The sequence below is a fragment of the Pipistrellus hanaki genome (assembly GCF_964339955.1).
Source record: "Pipistrellus hanaki genome assembly, chromosome: 6".
NCBI classification, from domain to species: domain Eukaryota; kingdom Metazoa; phylum Chordata; class Mammalia; order Chiroptera; family Vespertilionidae; genus Pipistrellus; species Pipistrellus hanaki.
In genome coordinates this window covers 5,633,011-5,654,832 of record NC_140508.1, presented here as the reverse complement: position 1 = coordinate 5,654,832, position 21,822 = coordinate 5,633,011, and the positions used below count along the sequence as shown (strand labels likewise).

The 21,822-nt window shown below is 67.2% G+C and overlaps 1 protein-coding gene across 1 annotated transcript; it reads right to left on the bottom strand.

Moving 5' to 3' along the window:
- Window positions 1-68: 68 nt before the first annotated feature.
- Window positions 69-21,310, bottom strand: COL9A3 (collagen type IX alpha 3 chain). Its single transcript, XM_084888777.1, has 32 exons — window positions 21,043-21,310; window positions 20,461-20,529; window positions 19,368-19,403; window positions 18,797-18,868; window positions 18,193-18,246; window positions 17,338-17,373; window positions 17,122-17,145; window positions 16,853-16,906; window positions 16,457-16,510; window positions 16,125-16,166; window positions 14,979-15,035; window positions 14,650-14,703; window positions 14,164-14,217; window positions 13,897-13,950; window positions 13,461-13,514; window positions 12,978-13,031; window positions 12,283-12,336; window positions 11,371-11,424; window positions 11,210-11,263; window positions 10,977-11,021; window positions 10,840-10,893; window positions 10,715-10,768; window positions 10,208-10,261; window positions 10,032-10,103; window positions 9,151-9,186; window positions 8,618-8,662; window positions 7,695-7,727; window positions 7,427-7,573; window positions 7,284-7,338; window positions 6,793-6,975; window positions 1,492-1,569; window positions 69-654 (listed from the first exon to the last, which is right to left on the bottom strand). The coding sequence occupies exons 1-32, from the start codon at window positions 21,121-21,123 to the stop codon at window positions 467-469; spliced, it is 2,055 nt and encodes a 684-aa protein (XP_084744903.1). The 5' UTR covers window positions 21,124-21,310; the 3' UTR covers window positions 69-466.
- Between the last annotated feature and the right edge of the window lie 512 nt (window positions 21,311-21,822).

Here is a 21,822-nt window from a genome sequence, read left to right as displayed (position 1 = left end):
GTCAATAAATACTGTTGGTCAGAGACAAGTTTTACACAAAAGAAGCAGGTGGGTCAGACTAGACCTTGGTGCGGAGGGTACTGTATGTGAAATCCTTTGTTTTTTGTTACACTGTGGTCAGTCATGAATTTGAATTTATCATTTTATTGGGATTATATCTTAGTGTACACAAATGCCATGTAAACAAGTTGCTGGATTTCTCATGGGCTTGTACACACTGTGTACTCCCTGTCCACACAGGGCTGTGTTCAGGGTCCAACATCACAGCCGAACAGCCGCTGTACACACACCAGAAGGACTTCCCCAGCAGCTGGAGGGTGCTCTCGGGGCCGAGGATGCAGCAGGCAGCAAGGCCTCGCTGGCCGTCGCACACGGTGTGGCTCTCCTCAGAAATGGGCGCTGCTGGTCCCGGTGTCCCTCCAGAGCCTCTGCTTCGGTTGGCGTCACTCTCACTTTCTAGGCTGTTTTAGGAGCTTCTAGGACCTGACTTTTCGCTGCCGCCCATCACGGCTCCTTGGCAAGCCGAGGTGTCACAGATGCCGGGGGTCCCCTGCGCACCAACAGCACCAGGAAGGCCAGGGTCCCCGGGCAGCCCAGGCTCGCCGTGGGCGCCGTCTTGGCCGTCTTTGCCCACACCAGGCACACCTTGGGGTCCTTGAGGCAGAGAAGGAAGATGCGTGTGGATGTCGTGAGACTGAGCCCCAGTGGGACTCCCCGTCCACCTGCAGGCCTCCCACACTGTTACTGGCTTGTCTCCAAACCCTGGAAACCGAGGGAGGAGAGCCCAGGCCTGGGGAGCCGCAGGGCGGAGCCCCTGGGCCGGAGGCCGGCGAGGCAGGGGCAGGGTCTGGATCGCATCCAGTGTGGCAGCTCAGACTACGCTCAGAGGGGCGCATGGTGTGGTGGCAGGAGTGAGAGGTGGGGGTGCATGGGAAGGAGGGATGGGGAGCCAATAGAGACTCTCACTAGGGGTCACCTGATTGGGGGTGGTGGCAGAGGAGAATCAGCAGAAGAGAACCCAGAGCTGTACGGGTTCCCTGGAGGGTGGGGGGTGGGGGGGACAGTGAGGTTTTGGGGAAGGCCCTGCTCCCTTGTGTGGACTCCCAGGATGTGAGTGCAGATGAAAATGACCCCAAACAATCCCCCAGAGGCTGGGGGGAGGAGGGGGCTGGCCTTCGCTGAGGACAGCTTTTATATTTGACATTAAAACAAACATTCAGGGGGGAAATTTTAAATTCAGGGTACTTGTGGGTCCATTAAGAGAGAATTTTGTTAGAGTTTAAGTGAAATGGATACTAGATGGCTTTAGTTAAACACTTTAAAAGAGTCTGCTTCACTAAAGGAGAGCAGGAGGCCTGTCTGGGCAAACCGATCACGCATTGAAGTAGTTGTCAGAGGGTCGCCCGGGAAAGCAACTCCTCTGTCAGACCTGAGCCCCCGCCAGTGCTGCCCACAAGGGAGGGACTGGGAAGGCCGAAGACACGGCCGTACCTTGGAGGCCCTGGTCCCCGTCCGGCCCGTCCAGGCCGGCGCCGGCCGCGCCTTTGTCTCCGCGGTCCCCCTGGCTTCCTGCGGAGGTGTGACAGAGCAGATGTTGAGACTGCGAAGGCTTCAGGGCGGCAGCCACACAACACGCGGAAGGCTCCTCGCGGGAGCCGGGCCGGCCGCCGGTGCTCGCTGAGTTTGGAAGCACTGAAGCCTGTCACACGTAGAGCATTCCATTGTGTCCGTTTCTCACACGGCCACGCGTTGTGCACAGGTGTTTCACACGTGCGCCAGCTGTGGGATCCTGGCCACCCCTCCCACCAGCTCTGGTCTTTGCAACACCGAGGCCTCCCAGAGGAGTCCTGTATGTCAGCCTGCGCCGGCTACGTTCCAGGTACGGGGAACTGCCCTGAGGCACGACCCCTGCGGACAGTGCGGGAGAGGAGCCTGCATCGCTGCCCGGTGACCAAAGCCGCTGCCCCGTGGCTGTCAGGGAGACTTCCAATCCTGACGCCTCTGCATTAGGAGCGGTGTGGGGGAGGGGAGCGGCGTGAGGGGAGGGGAGTGAGGGGAGGGGAGTGAGGGGAGGGGAGCGGAGTGAGGGGAGGGGAGTGAGGGGAGGTGAGCGGAGTGAGGGGAGCGGTGTGAGCGGAGGGGAGCGGTGTGAGGGGAGGGGAGCGGAGTGAGGGGAGGGGAGCGGAGTGGGGGGAGGGGAACGGAGTGAGGGGAGGGGAGCGGAATGAGGGGAGGGGAGCGGTGTGAGGGGAGGTGGGGAGGGGAGCGGAGTGAGGGGAGGGGAGCGGAGTGAGGGGAGGGGAGCGGAGTGAGGGGAGGGGAGCGGAGTGGGGGGAGGGGAGCGGAGTGGGGGGAGGGGAGCGGAGTGGGGGGAGGGGAGCGGTGTGAGGGGAGGGGAGCGGAGTGAGGGGAGGGGAGCGGAGTGAGGGGAGCGGAATGAGGGGAGGGGAGCGGTGTGAGGGGAGGTGGGGAGGGGAGCGGAGTGAGGGGAGGGGAGCGGAGTGAGGGGAGGGGAGCGGAGTGAGGGGAGGGGAGCGGAGTGGGGGGAGGGGAGCGGAGTGGGGGGAGGGGAGCGGTGTGAGGGGAGGGGAGCGGAGTGAGGGGAGGGGAGCGGAGTGAGGGGAGGGGAGCGGAGTGAGGGGAGGGGAGCGGAGTGAGGGGAGGGGAGCGGAGTGAGGGGAGGGGAGCGGAGTGAGGGGAGGGGAGCGGAGTGAGGGGAGGGGAGCGGAGTGAGGGGAGGTGGGGAGGGGAGCGGTGTGAGGGGAGGGGAGCGGAGTGAGGGGAGCGGAGTGGGGGGAGGGGAGCGGTGTGGGGGAGGGGAGCGGAGTGAGGGGAGGGGAGCGGAGTGGGGGGAGGGGAGCGGAGTGAGGGGAGGGGAGCGGAGTGGGGGGAGGGGAGCGGAGTGAGGGGAGGGGAGCGGAGTGGGGGGAGGGGAGCGGAGTGAGGGGAGGGGAGCGGTGTGAGGGGAGGGGAGCGGAGTGAGGGGAGGGGAGCGGTGTGAGGGGAGGGGAGCGGAGTGGGGGGAGGGGAGCGGAGTGAGGGGAGGGGAGCGGGGGGAGGGGAGGGGAGCGGTGTGAGGGGAGGGGAGCGGTGTGAGGGGAGGGGAGCGGTGTGAGGGGAGGGGAGCGGGGGGAGGGGAGGGGAGCGGAGTGGGGGGAGGGGAGCGGAGTGAGGGGAGGGGAGCGGAGTGAGGGGAGGGGAGCGGTGTGAGGGGAGGGGAGCGGTGTGAGGGGAGGGGAGCGGAGTGGGGGAGGGGAGCGGAGTGGGGGGAGGGGAGCGGAGTGAGGGGAGGGGAGCGGAGTGGGGGGAGGGGAGCGGAGTGAGGGGAGGGGAGCGGGGGGAGGGGAGGGGAGCGGTGTGAGGGGAGGGGAGCGGTGTGAGGGGAGGGGAGCGGTGTGAGGGGAGGGGAGCGGAGTGAGGGGAGGGGAGCGGTGTGAGGGGAGGGGAGCGGAGTGAGGGGAGGTGGGGAGGGGAGCGGTGTGAGGGGAGGGGAGCGGAGTGGGGGAGGGGAGCGGAGTGGGGGGAGGTGGGGAGGGGAGCGGAGTGAGGGGAGGGGAGCGGAGTGAGGGGAGGGGAGCGGAGTGGGGGGAGGGGAGCGGAGTGGTGGGAGGGGAGCGGAGTGAGGGGAGGGGAGCGGAGTGAGGGGAGGGGAGCGGAGTGGGGGGAGGGGAACGGAGTGGGGGAGGGGAGCGGAGTGAGGGGAGGGGAGCGGAATGAGGGGAGGGGAGCGGAGTGAGGGGAGGGGAGCGGAGTGAGGGGAGGGGAGCGGAATGAGGGGAGGGGAGCGGAGTGAGGGGAGGGGAGCGGTGTGGGGGAGGGGAGCGGAGTGAGGGGAGGGGAGCGGAGTGAGGGGAGGGGAGCGGTGTGGGGGGAGGGGAGCGGAGTGGGGGGAGGGGAGCGGAGTGGGGGGAGGGGAGCGGAGTGAGGGGAGGGGAGCGGAGTGAGGGGAGGGGAGCGGAGTGCGGGGAGGGGAGCGGAGTGAGGGGAGGGGAGCGGAGTGGGGGGAGGGGAGCGGAGTGGGGGGAGGGGAGCGGAGTGAGGGGAGGGGAGCGGAGTGAGGGGAGGGGAGCGGGGGGAGGGGAGGGGAGCGGAATGAGGGGAGGGGAGCGGTGTGAGGGGAGGTGGGGAGGGGAGCGGAGTGAGGGGAGGGGAGCGGAGTGAGGGGAGGGGAGCGGTGTGAGGGGAGGGGAGCGGAGTGAGGGGAGGGGAGCGGAATGAGGGGAGGGGAGCGGTGTGAGGGGAGGGGAGCGGAGTGAGGGGAGGGGAGCGGAATGAGGGGAGGGGAGCGGAGTGAGGGGAGGGGAGCGGAATGAGGGGAGGGGAGCGGTGTGAGGGGAGGTGGGGAGGGGAGCGGAGTGAGGGGAGGGGAGCGGAGTGAGGGGAGGGGAGCGGTGTGAGGGGAGGGGAGCGGAGTGGGGGGAGGGGAGCGGAGTGAGGGGAGGGGAGCGGAGTGAGGGGAGGGGAGCGGTGTGGGGGAGGGGAGCGGAGTGAGGGGAGGGGAGCGGAGTGAGGGGAGGGGAGCGGTGTGAGGGGAGGGGAGCGGAGTGGGGGAGGGGAGCGGAGTGAGGGGAGGGTAGCGGTGTGAGGGGAGCGGAGTGAGGGGAGGGGAGCGGTGTGGGGGAGGGGAGCGGAGTGGGGGAGGGGAGCGGAGTGGGGGGAGGGGAGCGGAGTGAGGGGAGGGGAGCGGTGTGAGGGGAGGGGAGCGGAGTGGGGGAGGGGAGCGGAGTGAGGGGAGGGGAGCGGAGTGAGGGGAGGGTAGCGGTGTGAGGGGAGGTGGGGAGGGGAGCGGAGTGAGGGGAGGGGAGCGGTGTGGGGGAGGGTAGCGGAGTGGGGGAGGGGAGCGGAGTGGGGGGAGGGGAGCGGAGTGAGGGGAGGGGAGCGGTGTGAGGGGAGGGGAGCGGAGTGGGGGAGGGGAGCGGAGTGAGGGGAGGGTAGCGGTGTGAGGGGAGGTGGGGAGGGGAGCGGAGTGAGGGGAGGGGAGCGGTGTGAGGGGAGCGGTGTGGGGGAGGGGAGCGGAGTGAGGGGAGGGGAGCGGAGTGGGGGAGGGGAGCGGAGTGAGGGGAGGGGAGCGGTGTGAGGGGAGCGGTGTGGGGGAGGGGAGCGGAGTGAGGGGAGGGGAGCGGCGTGGGGGAGGGTAGCGGAGTGGGGGAGGGGAGCGGAGTGGGGGGAGGGGAGCGGAGTGAGGGGAGGGGAGCGGTGTGAGGGGAGGGGAGCGGAGTGGGGGAGGGGAGCGGAGTGAGGGGAGGGGAGCGGTGTGAGGGGAGCGGTGTGGGGGAGGGGAGCGGAGTGAGGGGAGGGAGCGGAGTGGGGGAGGGGAGCGGAGTGAGGGGAGGGGAGCGGTGTGAGGGGAGGTGCGTGGAGTGAGGGGCGGGGATCGGTTTGAGGCCAGGTGAGCGCTGTGGGGCCAGGACTGCACAAAAGGCCACCAGGACTGCAGGCAGGAATGGCCTCCGGTGGGGAGGCTGGGTCCTGCCGTCCCGGGCCTGTGTGTCGGGTGGGGAGCTCAGCACTGACGGCTTTGCCTGAGGTTCTGCACTGCACGTTCCCAGATCACTGTCACAGCCACCCTGGCACCACCCGTGCGCGTGCTGAGGAGGCCAGCCGCCCTGCCCGGACAAAGGCGGGCGGCGGCTGTGTTTGGCCGCCGCGGCTGCATTGCCGCCTGGCTTGCTGAGAGAACCGGGAAAGGTGAATAACTCTAGTTTTGAATCTTATTTCGAAGCAGCGAGGCTTTCGGATCCCTGGGAGGAGAAAGCCTGTCTGCTCCTGGTACCCAGACAGAGAGCCAGCCAGCAGAGCCGTCCCCACACCACGGAGGGGTGGGGTGACTCAGTGCCATGGTGGCCTCTGGGATGGAAGGTGAACTTGACATGCTCACCCTCTAGTGCTGGAACTGCTCAATCCCTACACTAGCTTTCAGAAGCACAATCATTTGGTCAATAAATCGGAAGGAAGGGGAATCGTGAGCCCGCCGGGCTGCAGCCGCCTGTGCTGTCAGTGTTAAAGGCCGTTTGGGAAAAGGTCCGTGGCCAGTAGCTGCCACGCTGGTGTCCGCAGGTCCCCAGGCCGCGTTTCTGTCTGGGCACAGCCACCCCGTGGCAGGGCCAGTCCATGGGTCCTGGCGGGCCAGCCAGGACTTACCTCCTGTCTAAATTACCCTCCCTGGCTCTTCATAGTTCATAGGAGGTTTCTGAATTTTAAAATTTCTGCCTTTTGCAACAGCAGTGGTTGTATTTTCATGAAGGTGCATTCTATTAAGTATAAAGAGGCCCTGATACCGTCTCCCACGGTTAGTAACCCTATCCCCACAACATTGGTCTGACTGGAGAAAACATGACATTTAAAATGTGCCTGCAGCCGAAACCAGTTTGGCTCAGTGGATAGAGCGTCGGTCTGCGGACTGAAAGGTCCCGGGTTCGATTCTGGCCAAGGGCATGTACATTGGTTGCGAGCACATCCCCAGTGGGGGGTGTGCAGGAGGCAGCTGGTCGATGTTTCTCTTTCATTGATGTTTCTAACTCTCTGTCACTCTACCCTCCTCTCTGTGAAAAATCAATAAAAAATATATTTTTTTAAAAATGTGCCTGCGGGTGGACAGGGAGGGTCCAGCCAACGCTCAGCCTTTCTCGCGGACAGAGGAGGGCAGCGTGGGGAGACCCCGAAGCCAGGCAAGGCCAGAATGTCCACTGGCCTGGGTGCCTCAGGTCCCTGGCTCCCTCGGGCTCTCCTCCCTCCCCCACCCCGCGGAGGAGACAGCTCTGTGGAGGGCAGGGCGGGTGTGGGCTGACTCACCTCTGGGTCCGGGGTCTCCCAGCTCTCCGGTGGGACCACGATATCCAGGGGGCCCCCGAGCACCGGGGTGACCAACGGAGCCTGGAGGCCCCGGGGGACCCGGGGGGCCGGCCGGGCCGGGCCGACCGATGGGCCCTGGAGCTAACGGCTTCCGCAGGTGGGCAGCTAACTGTGCGATTTGTTCTTTGGGACAGAGACGCAGCGGTTGGTCAGGAGGTCACCTCTGCCTCCCAGAGGCGCCCTCCTCAGGGCCCGGGACCGGCTCGGCCCTCCTCTGCGGGCCCAGGGCAGGCGCACGCTCCCTCAGAGCCCCTCAGACCCGCGAACCCAGTGCAGGTGCCTCCTGGCCCGTCAAGCCCCGAGGGCACCGCTGCGTGCCCTGTGACTGTCTTCAGTGACCCCGGGGACGTGCAGGCGTGGGGGGCCCTGCGTGGGCAAGGCCCGGCCAGCGCGGGCGGCGGGGCAGCGGCAGTCCAGGGAGGAGCACTCACCGCTGACCATGCCCCCGCACAGCTCCCGGATGCGCTGCTCACTGGCTTCCTTCCCCTGGAATTCACCCAACGGTGGTCAGCGCATGGGGCGGTGCTGCCCTCCCGCCCCCCACCCCCGACTGCCGCCCTGAGAGGCCACATACCGGGACCCCGGGCTTCCCGGTGATGCCTGGCACGCCCGGCACCCCCTGCAGGCCCAGGGGCCCGGGCGGGCCCGGCACACCCTCCACGCCGCTGGTGCCATTGGGGCCCTGGATGCCTTTTGGGCCCAGTTCCCCTCGACCGCCGGGCTGGGGAGAGACAGCAGACGCCGATGGCCGAGCCGCCGCAGCCGCCCCCGCTTCCAGGAGCCGGCGGCCAGCACCGCGCCTTGGCCTTGGCCTTGGCCTTGGCCTGTCCGGAGCTACTCACCTCTCCTTTGGGGCCGACGGGGCCACTGGCTCCCTGCAAGAGAGGAAGCTTCTTAGAGACTCACATGGGAAACCCAGTCACTTACTCTACAGCCCAGTGTGCCCTCACCAGGACTTAACCCGAGACCCTCAGTGCGGGGCCAGCGCCCTGACCACAGGGCACGGCCGGGGCTCCAAGATGGCTGTTAACTCAGTTTCCCTAGAGGTGCTGGTCGCTGCCCAGGACTTCCTCGTGCACACGCCCCTCATCCCCATTCTGCTGTGGTCGCACACGGGCCTCAGTCCCTCTCGGCCCCTGGAAGCCGCTGCCCCGGGTAAGGGGAATGGTCCCGTGGACACCGGAGCGGCCGTCGGGGGCAGCCGTGGAGGCCACAGGGAGACCAGGAGCCAGGCTGTCAGCCTCACAGCCTGAGCACAGTGGGGCTCCGGCTGGAAGGCACCGTGGGCGGCCGCGCTCCCAGGGCCGTGGGGCAGGCCGCCTGCACAGTCACACAGTGAGCAGCACACACGGAGACTCCTGGCTGCAGTGTGAAAAGTCTGCCCTGGCGTGAGGCTCGGCCGAGACAAGGATGCTGCCTGAGCCACGTGGGTCCCACAGAGGAGAGGCTGCCATGGGACTGGGTGCCACGTGGGAGCCAGCAAACCTCTTTCCACTCGGCCGCTCCTCCCTCCGGGGCAGACGTGTATCTGCCGGTGAGCCGAGGAGTGCCCTGGACCTAACCTGCTCTAGCTCAGCAGAAACCCAGTTTTCTCCCATTAAAACTCAACTGTGGTAATTCACTCCATTGGCCACAGGGGGCGCCCTTTGTGGGCCAGGCCTGTGGCCGCCTCTCCCCCTGGACAGCACAGGGCCGGCAGCGGCCTGGCTCAGCCTCGCCGGGCCGCCTGCTTCTGTTGAACAGTGCAGAGCGTGACCACACTCACCAGCTCGCCCTTGTCGCCGGGAAGACCGTCGGAGCCCGCGATGCCCTGAAAGGACAGAGTTAAGGGTGAGCAGGTCCGAGGGGCTCCCAAGCTGGGGGCGGGGCAGGCCCACACCCGCTGTTGGCGTGAGAGGCTTCTCTCCCAGGAGAGACCCTGGCGCTCAGACTGCTCTAGGCCCGGCCAGAAGGAGGGCCGGGAGCCGCGGGAGGCGGGAAGCAGAGGCGGGGGCAGGCATCCACCCCAGGTTCCCGGAGAAAGCGCTGCCTGGGAAGCAGGGGAACCTAGAGCGGCCCTGCTGCTCCCCCGGCCGGCCCGGAACGCTCTCTGCTCTCCGGAGAGTCCCCGAGCAGCTGCTGTGGGCGCCGGAGCCGCGAGGATGAGGACGTGGGGCCGCCCACCCGCCCGCCCGCCCGCCCCAGTCTGGCTCTGGGGCTGGGTGCCCAGAGCTGTCCCTCCGCTGGGAGGGAGCGAGGAGCAAGTGGGAGCCTTGGACAGAGATGAAGGGAGGACATGAGGGGGGCGGCCCAGCTCACCTCGTCTCCCTTGGGGCCTGTGACTCCTCCGGGGCCCTGCAGAGAGAAGGCTCAGTGTTAGGGGAATCAGGGAACAGAAGGCACGTGCTCCCTCCCTGGACGCTCAGCCCCAAAGCTGGGCTCATGTGTGCCCCTCTGTGCGCGCCCCTTGAGGTCTCAGGGTCTTCCCTCCAACAGCCCGTCTCGCAGGGGCCGCGCGGCAGGGCTGACTGCTTCCCGGGCCTCTCTGCGTCGGTCTGTTTCTAGCACCTCCACACCCAGCCCTGGGTGCTGAGTCGCTGTGAGGCTGGGCCTGTCTGGGAACGGAGGTGGCCCCACAACATCAACATGCAAACGGCCCATTTGCTCAAACAGCAGCGTAAGAACCAGAGACAAGTCTGAGACTGCCTGACGGGGGGCGACTGGACCACGGGCGGCCGCTGCGGCGTCGGGAGGGGCTCAGCCTCCCCCCAGTCCTCATGCGGGGCAGCATCCAGCCCGGAGGCTGATGAAGGGCTGTCTACCACAGGCCGTGGAGCCGTGTGTCCCCAGCGTGCCCGTGGGGGCCCGGGCCTCCCGGTGTCTCCGCAGGGCCTGGGCCAGGGGCAGGGGCAGGGGCAGATGCTCCCCAGACCGGGGGTGGCGGACACACAGCCTCCTCCCAGAGGCCCTCCGGCACCCGCCATCTGGTGACCACAGCCGGCCCGGCACCCTCTGTGCTCCACCGTCCCAGACAGGAGGGACCCCGCCTCGAACTGCTGGTGTCACCAGACCACGAGGGGCGGCTCGGGGAGGTGGCCGCGGGGCAGCCCGGGGTTTGGAGTGAGGTTGTCATGGTTATTTCAGAGCAACGTGACCCTGTGCCAGGGGCGCTCAGGCACCCCTGAGAGGACAGCACTTACCCGGTCGCCCACGCCGCCGCGGAGGCCCTGGGGGCCTGGCAGGCCAGGGTCCCCCACGCTGCCCTTCCAGCCCTGGAGACAGAGGCCGCCGTCAGCGCCACCGCGGGCCCGGCGGGGCCCCGCCAGCTGGCCCACCTGGGCTCACCGGCACAAACCCTGCCCCGAGCCTCACCCACCTGGAAGCCTCGGATGCCAGGGGCCCCGGGAGGGCCTTGCGGGCCCAGCGCCCCCTGAAATCAGAACGAAGGTGAGTCCAGCCCTGCCTCCGGGGGGGGGGGGGGGGACACAGGCACTGGGCCAGCCGCCACAAGGTGTAAGGGACAGAGGGGGTGTCCTGTGGGTAGCTGGGGGTCCCAGAGGCTAGGGCAGGCACGCGTGGGACCTCATGCAGCAGCCAGACTTGGTGGGGCCCACGCCCAGGCCTCCGGGCTGTGGCTGGTGTGGCCTTTGTCTCCCTCCGTGGCGGGCCCCCTGGCCTGGGAGCCCCACGGCCCCTCCCAGGCTCGAGGCCGGTCATGGCTTTGTCCCCTCAGCACTGACGTCTCTGAGCAGGATCGCTCCGGCCTCACCATCGCCTAGGTTTCCTGTGCTCAGCCCTGGATGAACCCCAAATGCCATCCCAGCCCCACAGGTCATGAGGGGTGGCTCCTGGCCAGCCCCTGCCCACGCTCGTCCCCACTCACCGCTGAGCCCCTGTGGCCGGCCTCCCCGCGCTCCCCGGGCACACCAGCGTCGCCCTGGCAGGGAGAGGGAGGCGTCAGCAGGTCGGGGCCCTCGGTGTGGGGGGAGGGTGGGGCTGGATACTCACCGGGATGCCGGGCTCTCCTAAGGGGCCAGCCTCGCCCAGCTCTCCAGCTCTGCCCTGCACAGAGGGGGACCGCCATCTAGGACCCTGGGCTGGGCTCTCTCCCCTCCCCCCCGCCCCCGGAGAAAGAAGCCACCTACCAGTTCTCCCTTCTCACCCTTTGACCCTGCTCGCCCGGGGAGACCCTGCAGGACAGAGGCCAGGGATCAGAGCTGCCGAGTCCAGGGGGAGCACATGGGCCGGAAGCAGAGAACCCCAATGGCTGAGGAGCTTCCTTTCGCAGAGACCCCTGCACCAGCCCCAGCCAGGGACCCAGGAGCCGCCCTGTGCCGGGAGCACCCCACAGCCCGGCCCCTGGGAGACCACCACTCACCGGCAGTCCACCGGGACCCTTCTCTCCTGGGGCACCATTGCGGCCAGCCTCTCCCTGTGGGAGATTCGGGGGTGATGGGGTGCTGCAGCCCAGGAGGCTAAACTCCCCACAGACCCCTCCACCCTTCCAGGTACCCATCTTCTAGCTGGCCAAGTACCCACCTTCTCACCATCCTGTCCTGGCACGCCATCCCTGCCGTCCTTGCCTGGCATGCCCTGGGGATAGGCAATGGCATGAGGTCTGACAGGCAGTGTCCCCCACTCCACACCCCTCCCCTGTCCCATCCCCCTCCAGGCCACCTGCTTGGGCAGTGCCCCCCTCCCCACACTGACTCTGCCTCCTGAGCCGGAGGACCCTGAGCTGGTCTCATGGCTCAGTGTCCACAGTTTAGTAACCTGTGCTGCCCTGAGACCACCCAGGCGAGGGGGCGTGGCAGGGAGGGGGCGTGGCAGGGAAGGGGGTAGCTGGGAGGGGGTTGCTGGGAGGGGCGCAGGCCTGGAAGGGTGGTGAGGATGCACCCTGATGTTCATCGAGCGCCTGAGGAACCACGTGCCACCCTCCACCTCATCCAGACTCCTCACAGTCCCTAGGGGGTCCTGCTTTACAGATGGGGATACTGAGGCTGGGGCCAGGCCTGTCTGATCCCACACTCAGTTGGAACTGAGGGCACAGCCGCGTCTGGGGAAGGCAGGGACCGCAGTGCCTCTTGCCCACCGCCCTCAGCCGCCTCCGGGCTCAGGTGTCCTGCTCAGGGCACGAGGGCCTGAGCTCCAGGAGGGTGGGCTGAGTGTGGGCACGTAGCAGGGGCAAGGGGGCATGGGCCAGCGGGTGGGTGTCCTGCATGTGTGTTTGCTGGTCCTACCCGCCTACATCTCACGTGCCCCAGATTACAGAGAGGTTCAGCCACCTGCCCGCCTCCCCTGCGGCCCCTGGGGGTCAGAGTGACAGGACGGCCGGGCCCGTGAGAGGGGAAACTGATCATGTGTTTCCAGAGGATGACAGCAGAGTGCTGAGCCGTGCGGCCGCCGCCCCTGGAGGGGGAAGCACCGCGTTGGCCGGCCGCGGGCACTCACCGGCTCTCCCACAGGCCCCGCCACGCCGGGGACTCCTTTGGGACCAGGTCGGCCCTAAAAGACACGTGAGCCGTTACAGCTGGAGCTGGAGGGACGTCCCGCCCACATTATCAGTCGTTCCCGGTGACCTGGCCGTGGCCCTGGACCCGGTGTGGTGCTTGGTCAGGGAACAGCCGCGCCGGCCAGTCCCCTTGCAGGGCCCTGGCTTTGGGCCTGTGGACACACAGTATTGGGTGGCCAGTTCAGTCCAGGAAAGAACTGGCCGGTGTCCGCAGGCAAGTGCCAGTTTGGGGACCGTCATCCAATCGCCTGACCACCTCTCGGCTTTACTTAGGTTTGCTGCGGAGCACCGGGCGCGTCGGCATCGGTGTAACTTCACCTCACAGCTGTGCAGCCTTGGCACAAGGTCAAGCACTGCTGTCCAGGCCTCTCGGCGACGTGTCCGTAGCCAGGGTGTGCGCCAGGAGGTGGGTCCTATGGCCCAAGCCCGCTGCTCGGGGCAGGGACTTGTCCGATGGCCACAGCTTCAAGGAGCTGCTGGGCAAATGGGGTGGAGGGCTCCCAGGCAGGCCAGGCCCCTCCCTGCCCGGTGGCCCAGCCCACCCACCCGTGTCCCGGGCACATGACATCCGTGTGTCCCCCCCTGCCCCCGGGCCAGGTCCTTTTGAGGAAAGACCCAAGCTTCTCTCACTTACGAGGTCACCCTTGGGCCCACGGAACCCCTCTGGGCCCCTCTCGCCTCTGTCACCCTGAAATGACAAGGGGAACAAGGCCAGAGTTCACAACTCAAGCAAGTGAAGAGCTGGACTGAGGCATGACTGGCAGGATCAGCCTGCAAGTGGTCAGAGGTGCCAGGGCCGAGGCTGCTGAGGGTCACAGAGGCCAGAAGGCTCTGACCACACCTCACTCCATTCCAGAAAGAGCAGGTGCCAATCTCCCACGAGGGACAGACCCACTTCTTTGGTAAACGCTCTCCCCAGGTGTGCCCACAGGTGCCTGCCCAGGTGTGCCCACAGGTGCCTGCCCAGGTGTGCCCACAGGTGCCTGCCCAGGTGTGCCCACAGGGCAGAAGGCCTCAGCCCTGGGAAAGTGCAGTGAAGCCCAGTGGGCTGGGGAGGAGTCTGAGTGAGGAAAAGGGAAGGGAAAGGGAGCCTGGGCCTGCATGGGCTCACACATACCGCTTTCCCGGGGGCTCCTGGGATCCCGGGGGGTCCTCGAAACCCGATGGGACCCTGCAGAGAAGAGGGGGCATCGGGGCCTCACTTCTGAACGTGGCCAGCACCCCACAGAGGACCCTGCTCCCTGTGGAAGGCCCTGCCTCGAGCACCCCGCAGACTCCTCCTTCGTCAGCCGCCCAGTGGTCCGGAGCCCCTTCCTGTTGGCCAAGGCCTCCTCTGTCCCCTCCTCCCGGACCGGGCACAGAGCCTGCACAGCCAGCTCTGGAGCCGGCCCCTCTCCAAGGCTCAGAGGCAGCCTTGCCACGTCACACAGCCCCTCTGTGGCCACTGGGGAGGTCTGGAGGTGGCCCCCAGCCCCCCGTGCTGACGGCCTGGCCCAAAGCCCACCACATGCGGGCGGGGGGCGGGACTGATGGGTAGGTGCTGGCACACTTACCCGGTCCCCAGGGGGCCCAAGCGGCCCTGGCAGTCCTCGGAGCCCCCGAGGGCCCTGTGGGGGGAGAGCCGGAGATGCAGGGCCCAGGCCAGAGCCCCCGGGCGCCACTGAGTGACCCCGGTGACTTCCCCAGAAGCCCAGCCTCAGCTCAGGCCCTGAGAGGTGGGGATTAGCACCCTGAGTGGAAGGGACCACCCCCCCCAGCCTCGAGCTGTCCAAGGGCTCCCATCCCACATCATCATCCTGTCCAGACCCTCCCCTACTCACCTGCAGCCCCACTGTGCCAGGAATGCCGGGGGACCCAGGGGGGCCGGGGTCACCCTGCAGAGGAGGCGGAGAAAGTGATGGTGGTTGGGTCAGGCCCAGCACTCACAGCCCCTTCCATGCCCACCTGCCCCGCCCCTCACGCTGGCCCGCCTCCAGAGACAGGCTCCCAGACACCTCCTCCTGACTGGGTGTCTGTGCCCACGTGGCAGTCTGGCCACTCCCACCATGTTGGAGGGCACCGGCCTCAGCCCCAGCCTGTGGAGAGGAGAAGATGCCCTCCAGGGGCAGTGGCTGTAGGGAGGGTGGCAGGGCTGCTTGGGCCATTGGAGCTGAAGCCAGCCTTCTCTGGCCAGCAGTGAGGCCTGCCCAGCCGTGGGGACGTGTGCACAGAAGCTTCTCAGTTGGGCACGCCCTCGATGCCACCGCAGCCACTCACCCCCCCCCCCACTCAAATGCCCTCCCCTCCAACTGCCACCACCAGGGTACCTTCTCGCCGTCTTTGCCGACTTCTCCTTGTTCCCCTTTGTAGCCGGTGGGTCCCTGAAAGCCAGTGGTAGGTGATGAGTCACAGTCTGACACCCCCTCCCCCCACAGCCCTGAGCCAAGACTCCATGGGGACCCGGCCCAGGTTGGGACAGGGCTGGTCACAGGGGGCAGCTGCAGCGGGAAAGAGCTCTCTCTGCTGGTTGGCGGGGTAGAGCAAGGCCCCCAGGCAGGGTGGGAAGCCAGCCCCCTTTCTAGACTCCCATCTCAGCCCACCCAGGTGCTGGGCTGCCTCCTGTGGGGTCTGAGTTACCTGTGGCCACACCACTCACCTTGAACCCTGGCATTCCTGGGGGCCCGGGAGGTCCCGGTGGGCAGATGGCGGGGCACTGTCAGAAAACAGAGTGTCATGCCGAAACCGGTTTGGCTCAGTGGTAGAGCGTCGGTCTGAGGACTGAAAGGTCCCAGGTTCGATTCCAGTCAAGGGCATGTACATTGGTTGTGGGCACATCCCCGGTAGGGGGTGTGCAAGAGGCAACTGGTCGATGTTTCTCTCTCATCGACGTTTCTAGCTCTCTAGCTCTCTCCCTTCCTCTCTGTAAAAAAATCAATAAAATATATTTTTTTAAAAGAGAAAAAAAGAAAAGAAAACAAGTGTCAGACCCCTCCCAGACAACGGGGACCCATGGGAACTCTGAGCTCAGCACCAGGGCCCTGAGATGGGCCATTCCTAACGGGCCACACGGGCCTCATTCAGGGCTGCCCAGGCTCCGTAGGGCCAGCCCGACCTCCTGGCTGCTGGCTCCGATTTCTCCGCCCCAGCGCAGGCGCCACACAGTTCCAGGCGGCTATTCAGCCGGTGTCTGCGCGCACAAAGGCGCCTTCATGCAGCTGCTCCCCGCGGTGAGCCAGCGCCAGGCGCCTCCGGAAGGACGTGTCCCTCAGGCTCAGACCGGACGCTCTGCGTGGGGGAGGCTGGGGGGTGGGGGCTAGGGATTCTCGATCATTCCATGCAGCCGAGGCAGTGTCTGGGCGGACCCATCGGCAGCTCAGCCATGGCTCTCACTTGGGAAGAGAAGACGAGGGGAGCCAGCTGCCGGCTCTCCAGAGCATGCCCACTGCCGGGCGGAGAAACAGACCTGGCCCCGCCCCGCCCCCTGGCCACGCGGACGGAGCTCTAAGGCCCAGAGAGCAGGGAGCAGTCCGGACCCTGTGTGATGGCTGGGCGGCTGGGCTGAGGGCTGGGTGTGCAGTTGGGTTTTGCCTAATTTGGGTTCTCGCTGCTGTGTGTGGCTCCTGCGGGGCTGGACTGGGACAGGGGTGAGGGGACAGCGGGGGGGGAGGCTGTGCCCAGACCCCCTCTCTGCCTTCCTTCCAGGGGGGAATGGGCTGGTTTCCCAGACGGATCTCTGAGGCAGGGGATCAGGTCGGAGCCCCTCCCACCAAGACAGGCACCCAGTCCCGTCACAAGCACCCACCTGGAGGTCAGTGGCGCCTTCGGGGAGGACCCCTGGGTGGCCCTGGAACAGAGATGGCTGACTGTGGACTGCCCACCACCTTCCCTGCCTCCCTCCCCGCCCCCCGCCACCCAGGGACCATTAGGGACTTTGGGCCCTCATTCCTCCTGTGGTCAGTGCTACTGGCCCGTCTGCAGAGCATGTGACCAGGACAGAGCTCTGACCATCGCACCCTCTGCCGGGCCTGGACCCCATCGGGGAGGGTGTGGGCACAGATCTTGGGTGAGGGCAGGGGAAAGGGTGTTGGGGACAGAGGAGCAGGCCACCACCCAGAGCCCCCGCCCGGTACTCACAGGGGGTCCAGGAGGTCCCGGAGGGCCAGGCAGGCCTGGGAGTCCAGAGGGTCCCTGGGGGATGTTATGACTTAGGTGCACAGGCCTAGCCCCCACCTGAGGTGAGGGGACCAGCTGCTTCCAAGGAGAAGCCTCTCGGGTTGTGTCCTTGGGGGGCTGCTCCCAGCTCTGCCTACCACCCCCCGGCCTTGTCCTAGAGTCTGTGGTTCCGAGGCCGGGCCGGTCCCAGGCCCTGGGTGTCAGCCACAGCTTCCATCATGGGAGGGAAGCGGTGTGGGGGGGGGGGGGGGCGGGGAGGGAAGGGTGGAAGGTGGGAAGCCCCTGGCTGTTGAATCCGGGGTCTTGGCGAGCACAGCGCCTGCTCCCAGCAGTGGGAAGGTCTGAGCAGCCACTCACCGGGGGGCCCCGGAGGCCCAGGCCGCCTGGGAGCCCGCTGACGCCCGCCTCTCCCTGAGGAAAGAAGTGAGGCTTGGGAGCTGAGGAGTCAGAGCCACCCGGACCCCATGCAGGGTGGTCTGCCCTCTCTGAAGGGACTGAGACTCCAGGGGTGCCATGTCTCTGTCCCCCCCCCGAACCCCCCAGCCCTGGTTGGGCGCCTGGCAGCCAGCTGGCTCTGGGTGTGGTGGGGGTGCTTGCTCAGGGCCATGAGGGTTGTGGGTACTCACAGGGGGTCCGGGAAGGCCTTTGCCCTGCGAAGCCAAGCATGGGGTCAGAGCTGCTGGGGACAGGACGGGTGTGCGCACCCCGCTCCCCCCGAGCCTCCCCACCCCCTGGGAGAGCAGACCAACCCCGAGGGTCAGCAGAGGAGAGGGCCTGGGACCTCACCCTGCTCAGACCCTGCAGCTCCTCCGACTCCCGCCAGGAGGAGAGACCGTACTCACCCCAAGCCCGGGCGGCCCCGGTGGTCCCAGACTTCCCTGAGAAGGAAATGGTGTCAGGAATGGGATGGGCCAGTCACCCCTCTGTCTGCAAACCTGTTCCCCTCCCTCCCAGATCCATCCCACGGCTCCGAGGAGGGGCCGCGTTTTACAGGAGGCGGGGTCCTGGGAGGGCTCCCTCTGCTGCCTGGCCACCTGGGACTGGTCCCAGCCCCTGGTGGTTGAGGTCAGGGGTCACTGAGCCCTCCACCTGGGCCTGCGGAGGAGCCCGAACCCCGGGCAGCCCAGGTGCCCGCCGTCCTCCTGTCGCCCAGCATCCTGAAGACACGGTCCTTGTCCTGAGGCCACTCTCCTCCTGCCCACACAGGCTCCCTGCAGAGACCCTGAGTTCACGGCACCAGAGGGCCCCGGCCACAGCTGCACTCTCGCCCTTGTCCCCCCCTCCTACAGCCGAGTTCCCTGGTATCTCTCCCGCGGCCTCTCTGCCCTCTGCACCGGGACTGGGGGGACAGTCACTGCTCAGAATGGGGAGTGGACAGGGTGCCGGGCTGGTCGGTCAGGAAACGATGGCCAGACTTGGGGCACAGCCTGGGCGACCCCGGGCCTCTTGGGTGGGCACAGAGACAGGGTGGTGATCACCGGGGAGCAGAAGGGCATGTGGGGCCCATCACCCCAACCACATCAGCCTCCCTAACACAGTCTGAATGCCGGGACAACCCTGCCCAGAGGTCGGTATGGAATGGGGGGCTGAGCACTTGCCACCCCATGTCCCCTGCTGTCCTGCAGCCCTGCAGGGCCCCCAGCCCCGAGCTCGCCCCTGGGCTGAACTGCAGCTCCTCCGGTGCTGCGGGCACTCACCCGCTCTCCAGGGCCGCCCTTGGGTCCAGGTGGTCCTTCCCTGCCAGTCAGACCCTGGGAGAAAGGCAGGGCTTGAGGGGTTCCATGGAGAGGAGGTGCCCCCTCCCCCGTGCAGGGGAAAAACATGGGCCCCTCCCTAACTACACTAAGTCCAGAGCGGCCGAGAAGACCTCGGCCCGGCACCTTCCTGTGCTGGCATCCACTGTCCCCCCGGCCCAGAGCCTCTGGGGGGCAGGGAGGCAGCCGGTGGGAACCCGGGGCCTGGAGCCGTTGCTGGCCTTGGCGAGCCCAGCAATCCCTTCCAGGCCTCAGCCCCGTGGTCTTGGGGCCAGGCCTTGAGCCCCTGATGGCCGACAGGCAGGGTTGGTAGGGGCCTGGATAACGGGTGTTTGTCCCAGTAAGCAGAGCTGGTGGGACTTCCCCTCTGCTGTGGCGGGCTCTGTCCTCTGTTGGCCAGGCCAGACTGGGCTCTGGGAAAAGGCCAGCGCAGGCCCAGCTAGAGCAGCGTGAACCCTGACTGCTGGGCGCGGGGAGGGGCCCTCCAGCCCAGAGGGGAGGGGCCCGGGGGGAGGGCTCAGGGGAGGGGAGAGGGAGAGACACTCACGTCCACGCCAGGCAGCCCGGGCAGCCCCACCTCTCCTGGCTTCCCCGGCTTCCCCGCGGCCCCCTTTGGTCCCTGTGGGGGAAGGGCAGAGGCGTCGGGAAGGGTTCAGTGGGGAGCCTTGGCCTCACCAAGAAATCAAGTGTTTTCCAGTTCGGGCACCCTCGGCAGGCAAGAGGGGTCAGCTGTCAGCCCCCACCCAGCACTGGCCCCAGGAGGGCATCCCTCTCTCGAGGACCCTGACTTGCCCACATCTTCAGAACCTCCACCTGGACATGTCAACCGCTCCGGCCGAGGGCTGACTGTGGGACCCTCAATTCGGGCCCCCATACCTCCGGGGGCTCACAGGGGGGACCTCTAGCCAACCTCCCTGCGGGCTGCATTCCTCGCCGCGGGCACTGGCCCAAAGAAAGCTTCAAGCCAGCACCTCCTGAGCCCCACAGACTCTGCACACACCCTCCTCCCGCCCCTTCCGGCTCAGCCCTGCTCCTAACCCAGCCCAGTGTGGTGGGAAGGGGTGTCAATGACCCCTCTGTTTTAGGCCATCCTCTCCCACCACAGCCAGGACACTCACCGGGGGCCCCGGCAGACCCGGAGGACCAGCTTCTCCCTGCAGAGGGGGAGACACGTTCCGTGACCAGCGTCCCTGAAGACCCCGCCCGGGAGCAGTGCTGGGCCCCCAGGCCCTGCCCGGAAGACAAGCCGGAGCCCCTCACCCCGTCACCCTCACCGAGGGCCCCCTCTGGGCCAGGTGCTGAGGCAGGCACTGGGGAGAGGGGCTGGCTGGACATGGCTACACTGCTTTTGGGGATCACTTTGCGGGCTCAGAGCCATGACCCCCAGAACCAAGGGGATGGCTCCAACAAGCCTAGCTCCTCCGCCGCTGGAAAAGCTGCAGGAAGCGCTGACAGCCTGCTGCCCGAATCTGCCCAGCAGGGCAGCCCCAGACCCTGCAGCCCAAAGGCAGCCCAGCCTCCCTGCCATGACCTCCAGGCCCTTTAACCGAGGCTCCAGGCAGGTGTGAGGGAGGATCCTCAGGAGGAATGATCGGCGTGGTCCTGGAGCCCTGGGTGCCAAGTGCCCCGCCAGGCGGGAGAGGTGTGGGGTCCAGGCTGAGGGGAGGCTCAGGGCCACCTGTGGCCAGGCAGGGCCTGGGGGACTCAGAGGGGACAGGATGGGTGAGGAATGCCTTGGAGGGGCCCCTGCCGTTCGTGGGGGGGGGGGGGCTGGATGGAGGGGCTTTCACCCCAGACGGCCCCTGGGGGACAGGCTGCAGGATTTCAGCTGCTCCCATATTGCTGGCCCGGGCACCTACCAGGGACGCAGTGCAGGCCAAGCCCCTCCAAGGCTGGCTTCAGCCCCCAGCAGCCCCAACCAGACCCACGAAGAGGGTCAGGCCCCGCACTTCCACACCAGCCCCCAGAGTACAGGAGCACAGACCCTGGGGACCCAGACACACACCTCAGTGCCCACATTTCCAGCTCCCCCCCTCCATGGAGTCCCGTGGGGTGTGTCCCAGGTAGGAACAGGATCGTCTTTGTTTCATATCCCACCAGGGTCTGGCTCATCGCCCACCCTCACCCAGCCTGCCCAGGGCTCTGTGAAGGTTGGAGCAGAGCTAGAACCCCACAGAACCCTCCTGGGCCCTCCCCGTGCCCCGAACTCACATCAACGCCATCTTTGCCGGGCTTTCCAGGTGGCCCTTGGGGGCCAGGAGGACCCCGCGGTCCCACTTTCTGAAACGGAGAAATGTCACTAGGCACCTGGGACTTTCCATCCCTCCCCCTGAGGTGGGTCCCCTGGTGGGCGCCTGGGTCAGTCTGATGGAGTGTCCCTTCTTCCCAGGGTCGAGCAGCACTGGGGCCTGGCACGGGGCTCATGACCCCACTGGCTTCAGCGATGCCCCCGCCCCGCCACTGTCTACTGCCTCAGCTGTGCAGCCAGGAATGGCTGTGCCCCGCAGGGAGCGGGAACAAAGGCCACTCTGTGGTCTCTGGTGGTGGCGGCACCCTCGCCTGGGAGGGCCAGCAGCCTCCCGGGCTCACGCGGAGTCCGGTGCCGGCGGGCTCAGCCTGGTAGCCGCGACAGGGCTGTGCCATTCTCCACGTCCCAGCTCACTGGCTGGCCGGCCCAGGCGGCTGAGGTGGGGGGCGGCCCCCAGGCTGCACTGCTCCGTGTCTGACATCAGAGCCCTGTCCCCCCACCCCAGGCACCGGGGCGAGCCCAGCTCTCCTGCGCCCCGTGCTCACCTGCGCCTCGGTCCCGGGCAGGAGCTGCCCGGCCAGGAGCGGCCCGAGCAGGAGCAGGGCCAGCGCGGGGGCTCCGGCCATGGCTGGTGCGCTGTGAGTGGCGCTGGAGGCGCGGCCAGGGGCTCTGGGGCTCCCGTTTGGAGGGCGGGGCAGGTGGCGGGCAGGTCGCCAGTTCCCGCCCCTCTGGCCGCATACAAATCCCCCATTCAGCGGGGCCCACCAAGGTGGGCAGGGGCTTCCGCGCTGCCCTGGAGCCTCCCAGTCCAGCTGCGGGAGGAAGGCTGGGGTGGGGGTGGGGTGGGAGCAGCCAGTAGCATGCTTTTGGTCAGCCTCTGAGTTAAAATTACCCGACTGGCGACTGGCGAGTTAGACACATACACCTTTTAGAGAGAGAGAAAGACACTCTCTTCTTCCCGCGCCTCCCGGCTGGGGGAAGGGCCCCTTTAATCTGAGAGACGGAGTGCGGAAGCTGCCTGCCCTCCCCAGGCCCTGCGAGGGCCCCAGGCTGCTGAGGCCCAGGAAGACCCCAGAGAAGGTGAGTACCCTGTGCAGGGTTCAGACCAGCCCCCCACGGGCCCCACCATGGGCAAAGGTCTAGGGCCACGCCTGCCAGGCTGGGACACCTCTTGCTTCTGGGCCTTACCCCAAACTTTACACTGTGTGGTCCATCCTCATGAGCCATGGCTGCAAAGGCACCCCTCGTCCCAAAGGAGAGCAAAGTGGTGGCTCTGGCCGAATGGAAAGACTACCCGAGGCCTGAGCCAGCGGTGATGAGAGGGA